Here is a 12,156-nt window from a genome sequence, read left to right as displayed (position 1 = left end):
GAAATTGCACAAGTAACTGCCCGATTGGCTAACTTCACTGCGGAAACGGCACAACGTAAAGATTGTTTTCTTAACAATTATTTCTCAACACAAACTACACTTCTGCACAGTTTCGTCCTTTTCGGACAGTTTCGGAGCACGCTGTATATATTCAAGCAGTCATTATCGCACCAAATAGGAATGGAATGGGAACATACCGCTGATTTGTAGTAGTGTGGAAAGTACCCCCTTGTTTTATTTTGTTTATTTTTTTACTTACACATCAAGTTCCGTAGGACCAAATTGAGGAGCAAATGCCCTAGGACACTGAACGTGTCAGTACATGGAATTACAAAAGATAAAAAAAAATGTTTATGAACCCTAAGTTTACGTAAGCGCAGTCAACAATACAACAAGAATCAGCTTAATTTTTCAAGGAATTCCTCGATAAAATAGAAGGAGTGAACCATGATTAAACTCTTCACTTTCGATTTGAAAGCACGTGGATTCCCGCTAAGATTTTTTAATTCTAGCGGTAGTTTATTGAAAATGGATGCAGCAGTATACTGCACACCTTTTTGCACAAGAGTTAAGAAGTCTCATCCAAATACAGGTCTGATTTCTGCCGAGTATTAACTGAGTGATAGCTGATTATTCTTGGAAATAAGCTAATATTGTTAAGAAGAAATGGCAGTAAAGAATAATCATATAGCGAGGCCAATGTCAAAACACCCAGACTCGTGAACTGGGGTCGACAATAGGTTTGTGAACTCACACCACTTATTGCCCGAACCGCCTGTTTCTGAGCCAAAAGTATCCTTTTAGAATGTGGAAGAGTTGCCACAAAATGTAATACCATACGGCATAAGCGAATGGAAGTGAGTAAAGTAGACTAATTTTCGTTTCGAACAATCACTCGCTTCAGATACCGTTCGAATAGTAAAAATGGCAGTATTAAGTCTTTGAACAAGATCCTGAACATGAGCTTTCCACGACAGCTTACTATCTATCTCAACACCTAGAAATTTAAACTCTTCAGTTTCACTAATCATATGCCTATTCTGGGAAATTAAAACGTTAGGTTTTGTTTAATTGTGTGTTGGAAACTGTAAAAAACTGAGTGGTACAGTGATTTAGCGTTAGCTTCTTTTCTATAAGCCATGAACGTATGTCATGAACTGCACTATTTGAAACCGAGCCAATGTTGCACACAATATCGTTTCTTGCCAAGCTAGTGTCATCAACAAACAGAAATATTTTAGATTTACCCGTAGTACTAGATGGCATATCGTTTATTTAAATAAAGCACAGGAGTGGCCCGGACACTGATGCCAGGTGCAATCCCCCCCACCCAACACCCCCCCCCCCACCTCCCCCACTTGACTGTACCCCACTGAGACCCCACATCACAGCCATTCTCAGCACTGTGAATAATAACCTTTTGCTGTCTGTTGCTAAAGTAAGATGTGAACCAATTATGAGCTACTCCCCGTATTCTGTAATGATCGAACTTCTGGAGCAATGATTTGCTATCAATACCATCAAAATTAGTTAAATCAAAAATTATGCTTAGCGTTTGAAACATTTTGTTTAACCCATCCAGTACATCACAGAGAAAAGAGAATATGGCATTTTCAGTTGTTAAACGACTTCTAAATCCGAACTGTACATTTGTTAGCAAATACTGTGATTTAAAATTATCAATTTTCCTTACATATTCAGCCTTTTCAACGACTTTATCAAGCACTAATGGTATAGAAATAGGTCTAAAATCGTCTATATTATCCCTTTCTCCCTTTTTATAAAGCGGCTTTACTACTGACTATTTTTAATCGTTCAGGAAACTGACCATTCCTAAAGGAAAAACTACAGATATGGCTAAATATAGGGCTAACATGTGCAGCAAAGTACTTAAGTAAGACCTTAGTCTTCAGTGATTTAACTATTGAATCAGTCTCCCTCTTGTCTGTATCACAGACGAGTATCTCAGACACCAATCTCGGAAAGGCATTTACCAAGAAAGTTATCTGATAGCCTGGAGAAAATAAATTTTTGTTTAATTCACCAGCGATTCTCAGGAAATGGTTCTTAAATACTGCACATATATCTGACTTAACAGTAACAGAAATATTTTTACTACAAGCTAACTTTATGTCGTCGACCTTGTGCTGCTGACCAGACACTTCCTTCAAAACTGACAATTTGGTTTTAATTTTATGCCGTGAATGAGCTATTCTATTTGCATACGACATACTATTTTCCTTCCTAATAACATTTTGAGCACCTTACAGTACAGTTTGTAATGGGCTGCTGTAGCTTTAATGTGACTATTGCTAACAATTTACGCTTATCAGAGATTTGCAGAGTGTGGATATTGACGCAGATGTAAGTACACGATGGGGCTTTTGTCACTGAGACTGCGTAACTGAAAATGTTGCTCTGTTTCAGATACACGTTCATCCCCCAGGAACGACGACGCTGTTTGACCACGTGGCAAAGGAATATTTGCCGGATGAACTAGGAGGTACTGCCGGTCCTATCGACAAATATGCCTGTAAGTATGCGACGACACTAGACATCCCCTTAGATTGGTGGAACGATACTTTGAAGTTCACAAACTAATATCTCATGATAATTCTGTGGGCACTTGTTGATAAACAGTCGCTTGCAAACACACACTTTTTCGCAATTGTTTCACAAACTACTTATTTTTATGACCCAGCTTTAAGATAAGTAGCCCATTGTCTACCATTATTACTGAAAGAGATGAATAAAGGGGAAACGTAACTTGCTGAATCGTATATGCTGAGATGCTATCGAATTTTTGATTAGACTGTGCAGTCTCCTTTCACTACATGTGTAAACTCATAAGGAGTGCAAATAACGCTGTAGTCTTTGGGATGTATTGGTGCTGAGTAGTGCGTTTTGTCCTGTTGTCTAACAGACGCCTGAACAGTTCAATGAGAAAGATGTAACCGCAAGTGCCATAGTCGACAGACTTAAAGCAGACCGCGATCCATTAAAGTAAAAAAAAAATTAAATAAATAAATAAAGGAGTTGTCATTCCGACGCAGACATGAAGCCGACGTCCGACGTCCGCCGTCTCACATAGCCCAAAAGATTGGCAGCATCGCCTTCATATACTGAAGAGCCAAAGAAACTTGTACACCTCCCTAATATAGTGTAGTGAAGTTCCGCAACACGACGCAGCAGGAACACGACTAATGTCTGAAGTAGTGCTGGAGGGAACTGACACCATGAGTAGTAAGTGGGTACGTTGAGCGCAGTTGCAGGTTACTTAATGATGATGTTATCCATTTCCTTATAAACTCTTTTCTCTTAAAAACTCTTCAACTAGCCACTTACTTACTTACTAATATTTTTTACAAACGGTTGCAAGCGACAAATTTTTAAAAATTTTCAACTAAAATTCTATGCTGGGAATCATATGACAAATTCTTTTTACCATACATTACCACCAACATAAGTGTATCTTTCGGAATTTTATCATTTAAATTAGCACACAGCTTCAGTGTACTTTTCTGTGTAGCTAACACATTCATTCTTCTAGACATATTTATAAAGTTGACATTTTTATAAAGAAATAACTCTCGACAGATCCACTGAAATGTGCGAAACATTCACTATCGAACACCATCCACTCGTTTCCGAGTTTTAGACCTCTGCCCTGTGTACACGACACTTCACGAAGACTTAAGTTCAGAATTAACTGCACTGCTTCATTTTATCGGGTCGTTATTAAGTACACAGGCGATAATAGAAAATGTTTTGTCAAATGGCTAGCACTACCCACGCATAACACTCTTCTGACTTCGTTAGATTATGACCATATCCTTCAGTCTACGTATCTGCAGTGAGTTTTGACAAAGTGAAGAAGTTTCGAATTCTATATATCTAGCTGGTATTTGTGTGACAAACCTGGTTCAAGAACAAACAAAATTACACATCTGTTGAGAGCTTGCCTAACTGCTGCAAGGCAAGTGTAGCTGGAAGCGACAGAGACAGAGAGATAAGAGGCGGAGCTAGTTATCTGAAGGTCGCGCAACTGTTATAAAAGAGCCTCCAGTTTCTGTTAGTCACCAGTGGAGTTAGCGATCTCATACAGATAAGACTTACGCAATTTCTCGCTCACGCTGCGACCAGACGCATTTTGAAGACTGTCAGCGGACGTCGATACTTAAAAATTACACAACAAACTCTAGATCATGAAATTCGTTGTCACTATATTTAGTTCTCTTCATTCCTTTGTGTTTTAGTTTAATTTGACCACCTTTAAAAAATTGGAAGTCCCAGTTATCTACTATTTTATTGAACCTTTCTGGCAAAATAATTTTAAACTTTTATTGAGCTCAAGACAAATGTTATCACCATATCTAGTTATTAAACGTTCATATTCAGTAATGTAATAGTAGACATTCAGATCATGCTCACTAATCTTTTTAAACAAATTAGAATTGCCTGCATTATTGAGTTTCTTCAGTAAAGTGTCCCTTTATATATAACAAAATTTTAATAATCTTTTAAATTTTAATCTTTATAAATATAACTAATGTATGGGATGAATTTCAGTTTGACATATTTGTCGAAAGAAGTAATAATACAAGAGAGAAACAAGTTGGGTGTAATAATTGCAAAGAATATTTTAAACCATCATTAAGTATAGAATACTTGAGAAGTTAGACGCATACTTAACATGTTAGTGCACTAAAGAGAATTTATGGAGAAGAATACGAAAAGTACTTTGTTAACTATCAGGAAACAGATATAGAAATAAGGGAGCGAAAAGAAAATTCCAATTCTCTCTTTTCTATGATGATAAAACAAATATTAGATTCTAATTTACCAATTAATAATTTATCTATAAAATTACATTAAAGATTATTTGTTATTTTTGAAAGTTTATCATTCTACAACCAAAAAGTTAAATAATCTAGAATACAACAAAATGCAAGTAACTAATTTGTTCTATTGAAGTCATGTGGTATGAATTTTTTTTTTTACATTAGAAGATATAGATAATTTTCAATAACCATAAGGCACTATATCATACTTATCTAAAACAATTCTTTTCTCCTACTGAAATGAAAATTCTTTCTGAACTTGTTTGTTTATAAGATTTTTAGTATCAATATCCCTTGTTTTCTGATTGTATTCTAACTGTATCTTTCCTTTAACTTCACTTTCTATTAACCTTATCATTGATTCTCCATTCAACTTTTGAATATTTCTGTAACTTAGAGTAAAGACTTTTACCTTCATTTCTGTCTTATTATCACTTTTCTCGTAATAATAACTTTTTGGACTTGTTGAAGCCGAATCTGTAATCCAATTACTTTCTAATTCATCTGTCCATTCACCTAACATACAACCTGTGTCCACAATAATTTTACCATCATCAATATATACTACAGAATCAGTATCAAAATATGCAACAGATTCTCCTAGTTCATCTATCATACAATCTAAGCATTGCATTCGCTGTAGTGAATGCAGCTATGAAAATTATAGTAGCTGCATTGTTTTCCACATAATAATCTTTGAAATTGTACCTTATGTGAACCATCTGCTCTGTAATAAAATTTACGTCGAAGTTATCTAATCGATCATCCAGTAATATCTTATAAAATCGTTGCAATTCTGTCACATATTGTGTTTCACTCATATTTTGCCTTTGTCCTAATTTGCCCCATAATGAATTAAGACATATCTTAGCAACCGCTCGTTTTCCAGATTTTTCCTTTATTCTGTCATGATTCAAGTCAATATCCAAATCCTCTTTAACTATTTTCATGTATTCTTCATCACATTCAAAATTATATGAACTAGTTTCTAATTTCATTTTCAAAAAGTCTCTCGCATAATTTTTAAACAGCATATTGCTTTTATTTTTAAAATCGTTTACTTCATAAACTTCTAAAACTCTATATCATTTTTCTTCAGCTTTCTTTACTTCATCAATCGTCCAAGTTTCAATGAAACTTCTTTCTTGATTACCGTGATTGCATTTGCTTATTTGTTCTTGTGCACCTTTGACACACAAAGGAAACAATAGTTTTTTCATCTTTATCGATTTGCATGTGTACAGGTAAAACAGGATGATACAATCCTTTAGGAGCTAATACTTTACATTTTATTAAGCGATACAAATTTTTAGAATAATATCTTGGTCTATATATTTTTCTTGGATGTCGTTTAGGATAATAATCATAATATTGCACAGTAGAAAAATGACTGCAGACAACAATATATTTTATTTTTGAGATAATACCAACTGCTTTAGCTCTTAATTTTATTGCATTTGTTTGTCCATCACAAAACACGTCTCTTGGATACAATGGTTCGATAACTTCGGGTAACTGCTTAGGCATTTTACACTCTTTTGAGTTCACCCAATCACATTCCCACATTTCCGTTACATTGTATCCAGTATTTCGTATTTTTGCGCTCCTTCTTAAAGTCTTTTGATAAAGATTATCCATAGTTTCCTTATTTTTGTTGTTAATTGTTTCACTTCTGAAACATTTTTTATATCCATGCCAGTAACAACCAAGGTATTGATAAATAGTATTAGTGTCTTTATCAATCACGATCTACTTTTGCTCCTGCCATTCTTTAAGAGCATGTGAGATATTATTGTTGTTTAAACTATTCAACCAAGCTTTGATTGTTTACTGTCATTCCCCTTGTGTTCTTTATCCAATACAGCGACTGTATTTTTCGATAAATATTTCGATATGTAAATTGTCATACAAATGTCAGCAATTGTTAAATAACAGAATGGATCTATATTAGCAATTTCCAGAAACTGTTTGCTTAGTTCCACACAGCCTCTTCTTAATATATCTACATAAGAATTACAATACCCGTTAATGTTTCTTCATATCGAACACATAATTTTTTTAACTCTAGAACTGTGTCATTTGAGAAATGCTTCTCTATCTTACAGTTTCAAAGTGTCAACACATCAAAAATTAGTGTCAGGAATTGGTCCTATGTAGTTCTCATTTACTGGCATATTGAATAAACGTGGGAAGTAGACTTTCTTCAATTTTTTTTCAAATTAAAAGTTTTTGGAAAACTACTAAGTGGACCTTGTACAAACTTACAACTATCTATAATTTTTATACGCATCTGTTTAATCTCCAATGACATTAGTTTAGTTCTTGTGTAGATGATATATGGACTTATTGTATTGCTATGCATGTGTGATAACTGTTCTTTTCAGATCTCATCCACTTACAGAATTCATCATTTGTCTTAAATTTATAAACAGTATCACATTTAAAATTGTGGACAATTATAAGATTGGGAATGGGTGTTCCAATTTCTTGAGTTGCTTCGTAATCAAAGCACATGTATCTCTCACTATAGGTACAATTCACTTTCTTAAGGGAAACCTTTTTTTACAACATTTAAATTCTTTACTTTATTGCATTTGAAGCATTGCTAAATATAAAAATCTTGCAATTCTCCATTAATATAGCAAACTTCTTTATTACAATTTGGGCAACCTTGCACTATAAATTATTCACCAAATTTTCTTTCACAGATACCACCTTTTTGCAATACAGGTTGCATATAACATTTATGATTTCCAATTTCCACTACTTGTTGACAATTTCGCTGGCCGTGGTGGTCTCGCAGTTCTAGGCGTGCAGTCCAGAACCGTGCAACTGTTACGGTCGCAGGTTCGAATCCTGCCTCGGGCTTGCATGTGTGTGATGTCCTTAGGTTAGTTAGGTTTAAGTAGTTCTAAGTTCTAGGGGACTGATGACCACAGCAGTTTAGTCCCATAGTGCTCAGAGCCATTTTTGATAATTTCTACAAAGTTCAAAGCCACATTTATGTTCTTTAGATCTTAAACAGATCTTTTTACATGCTTCACACTTGTAAGCTGTATCACAAACTTCTTGGTGATTGTTCTAGCATTCTTCATTATAGCAGTATCTATTGCCTTTCTCACAATAAATCTTATTGTTTTCACTTTCATGGTCCGGACTTTTGCATAATATGCATACTTTTCGCTGTATTTTACATCTGTGAGCATCACTGTTGTTATATGGCTTATTGCATTTATTACAGCAGTATACTGATCCCAAGAGAGCAGTCATACTATTAATTACATCGAAATGGTTGTGATCTTTGTACAGATAAATCTTAATTTCTTTCTCACAACCAGTATAGGTAATTGCATTAAAATTTTCAGCACATATATTTATTTGAATATCCAACAATTCTTCTACATTTTAATGTCATCTAAAGTAAATACTTCTTCATTGTATTCGCTCAACTGATTACATAATATATTGGTTAACTCTTGTATTCATCTTCTGCTCTGTGTTTCTTAATCTCGTTTGTAGTTAGTTCTCTTCCTAAAATATTATTTGTTTGGTGTGTCAAAGCCACAATTACAGCTCTAGGACAGCACAGATTATCATCATTTTTAATTCTTGTGATGGATATCTTAGACTTTTTTCTTCAGATTTATTATTTTTTTACCTTTACCATCTCTAGGAATTTCTAACGTCTGAATATTAAATGATGTTTCTGCTATATCAACAGTTTCATCTGATTTTAAGATATCCCTCATTTTATAGCATAAGATTTTAACAGATTCTCGAGTATTATTTGATGCCTTATAACCTGCAGAAGTTGGATAAAAGATTTTTGGGTTATTGACTGTTATATTCTGCTTATTTCCTTTCCTGAAATTAGTCCTCTTTTTAGCTACATCTACCATGAATTTTAGTGATTTCGTTATATAACCTGTTTTCTCACTAACAGTATCGAGTTTTACAATGTTAGCATCGTTAAAGACAATTTTATAGTCAACAGATCATGCTTTAAATTTTTCATTACATTTAGATCTAATTTCCTTTCTCTCAAATAAATGCTTTGTAGTTGTCTCATCATCCTTTTCTTGCTGAAAGATTTTGCCTCTAAGTGGGTAAATTTGATCTAACCTCACTATTTTTTCCTCTCTTGGTGGATGAAGTGTTTCAATAATATCATCAAATCTGTCAAAGTAATTTATGTTCAGTACACACTTTGGTCTTGATGTAGTTTTTTTTAAATACATCTGGATGAAATTTGAAATCTTGTAATACAATGGCATTAATTCACTCTGATTTATTCAATGTTTTATGTCCTTTAATTCGAAGATTCCAAGCTCTAGCTTTGAGTTCACTTACTTTCAATTTTCATCAGTTCATGTGGGAAGCGGTAAATTATTTGAAATAATTGATAAGGCCATCCTTTTTAAGTGTAGTATATCCTTTAAATTATTCATTCTGCAATAATCAAGAAGTTGAGCAACTGTTAAATCTCTCAGAGAGACTTTTATTTTACTATATTTTATTATAGAAAAATTTTCGTTAGCTTTTTAAAAATGGGTTGTGGTGGTGGTAAATTGTTTGAAACAATTAATTAAATAATCTTTTCTAAGTCTGTCATGTAATTGTAAATTATTAATTCTACAATAATCATGAAGTTGAGCAATTCTAAAACCTATGAGAAAGGCTTCCATTTATTATCGATAAATTATAATAGATTTGGAAAATTAGAAATCAGCAACAAAGATAAATTTCAATAGATTACGTATGTAGTCCATATTTAATGTGCGTATTTGTCTGTAAATGTTTTTTGAGATCACTTCTAACTACTTATTTTCCACACTCACACATTATTTTTCTTTTTTGTCTATATTCTAGTTGACAAGTCTTACATGTAATTGCGAGCTTGTGCATAGATATATGACTTAGGAAAAAACAGCTAAGATCTTTAATTTCTTGACAGCCAATCCATTTTTTAAATGTTTTAACCGCTTTTGTTGTTGTTTGTAAAAAGAAAGAAAATCTTTCATGTCCCTAAACATTGCCAAAGAACTCTTATAATTAGATATAAACTGTTTAAAACATTCTTTTTTGTTATTATATCTATTTCTTGTAATCACTTTATGACATTCCTTACACATATATAAAAGCTAGGCTTTTAGTATTTCTGTGAATAGAAGTTATCAATTTATTTCTTTACTTCACATATTTTACACTTCTTGTGTGCTTCCATTTATTGAGATAAAGTTTCATTAATAATTAATAATTTTCCTTAATAGATGAATCCTCTGTCATATTGCTATGGGATTGATAGATCTGTATATAAAGAATTTACACTCAAAATTTTCCTTCTGTCAATAGTATTTCTACTGTGTGTTTTTTATTTCCTTTATGAGTTTTTTGTACAATAGACATTTCACGAAAAGGAAATTATTAACTTTAATGATACATCTGAATTGCAGACATCTGAATAATTATGAAAATTTTAATTTACTAATGTATTTTTATTGTGTATTAAATGGAAATATCTAACACAGTTGTTGCATGTTCAGAAATGAATATTTTCGAATTCATTCAAGAAAGGAAATATGAATTAAGTTCAGGAAGTTGGTTCAATGACATTTGGATTTCTTTGAAGAGAAGAACGTGTTGATCACAAACGACATTCTTCAGTTTTTGTATGGCAATACAGTGTTGTTGGACATTTTATGTTTTACCGGATTCCTGATATTCATGATACAATTGTGCAATAGTCATAAGGGGAAAATCCCCACTTCTTCTTTACCTCAGAGATGCTGCGTCCCATCACTGATGCACCGATTATAACACCATGTTCCAACTCACTTAAATCTTGATAATATGCTCCTGTAGCAACAGTAACAAATCTAACAACTGTGCCAGATGCTAGACGTACATAAGCTTTGCAGGCTGGTGGCCCGTGTTCGACCTGTTTACTTATCCCTGTATTTGAATAAACATGCCTATACCAGTTTATTTGGCGCTTCAGTGCGCATGGAGGTAAGGAAACGAAGGGAGGTGGCACTACACACTCAAGTCATAGATAATTTCGAATGTTTTTCTGTTCTTGAATGCGTATTTGGTACATAATACAATACAGTAAGAGTGACGTCATGGGCAAGTGTCACCGCTTTGAACTATGGGGATATGAATGCGATGAACCTAATATTTTGGGCTAGTTACGACGGCCGACATCGGATTCAAGTTTGTGTATCAATGGTACCTCCCTTATCTTTTTTTTTTTTTCTCAATGCTTTCATACCTGCTTGGTTAATGTCGGTGATACCTCCTTGTGACGTCACTCAGACGTGCCCGCTCTCAGTTTCAACCCTTCGGTGTGTCTATCGACTTTCCTGACCGTATCCCAAATAGTACCTGGTGCTTCCATTGTGCAGAAACGTATTTGTTTCAAAAAATGCGTGGTTTACGGATGTACTAATCGATACGATCGTAATCCAATATTTATGGGCTAACAAAGAACACTTACTTAAGTTTTTGCAAACGTGAACAATATAAATCTTGTGCATATTACAGACATCAAAAACAGTTTTGCATCACCTCGGTTCTGAGAGTTTCGGAACCTGTACAGTAAACTGAAATAGAGATCAACATAAACATCAATTCCTCCATGTCCGAAAAACATCGCTTTGGTTCACTTCGAGACGCCTGGACACTTCCCCTCTTGAGAGCCCTCACTGGCACAAAGTAACAATTCAGACGCGATGGAACTGCTGTATTGACCGTCTAGCCATGGTTGAACTACAGACAACAAGAGCTGTGTTCCTCCTTCTTGTTGGAATGACTGGAACTGATTCGCTGTCGGACCCCGTCCGTCTAAGAGGCGTTGCTCATGTATGGTTGTTTACATCTTTGAGCAGGTTTAGTGACATCTCTGAACAGTCAAAGGGACTGTCACTGTGGTACAGTAACCACAGTCAACGTCTATCTTCAGGAGTTGTGGGAACCGTACTAATGCAAAAATTTATTTGATGTGTGTAGTTGGAAGCAGAAAATGTAACGAACAATAAGCAGTAACAGTAAGCAAGCAAGCATTGCTTTCTCTGAGTTCCAGCCTCATTTGCTATCGATGTAAATATAGTAAACGGGAAGTAAATGGATTACAAAAGCATTCATTTCACGCCACGTACTTCTCTTCTTGATTATCGAGATACTTTACAAAAAACGAGTTATTACAACGAGGCCATATGTGATGTATCACTAGAGCAAATAAGCATTAAAGGACAAAAAAAAGTTAGAAATTGCCTTCCTTACACTAAGTTTTTCGTGAAAGCACCGTAATTCTTAA

At 34.2% G+C, this 12,156-nt stretch overlaps 1 protein-coding gene across 3 annotated transcripts in view; it reads left to right on the top strand.

Moving 5' to 3' along the window:
- The window catches only part of LOC126272024 (retinol-binding protein pinta-like), a 547,678-nt gene that overhangs the window by 118,609 nt on the left and 416,913 nt on the right, over positions 1-12,156 (top strand). For all 3 annotated transcript variants that reach the window (XM_049974523.1, XM_049974521.1, XM_049974522.1), the window contains exon 6: positions 2,428-2,533. In XM_049974523.1, coding sequence (XP_049830480.1) covers positions 2,428-2,533 — 106 coding nt within the window. The remainder of the gene's footprint in view (positions 1-2,427; positions 2,534-12,156) is intronic.

This window comes from Schistocerca gregaria, chromosome 5, assembly GCF_023897955.1.
Source record: "Schistocerca gregaria isolate iqSchGreg1 chromosome 5, iqSchGreg1.2, whole genome shotgun sequence".
In the NCBI taxonomy this organism is placed as follows: Eukaryota; Metazoa; Arthropoda; class Insecta; order Orthoptera; family Acrididae; genus Schistocerca; species Schistocerca gregaria.
The sequence above is the reverse complement of the archived record's forward strand: the minus strand, read 5'-3'. Positions and strand labels throughout refer to the sequence as shown.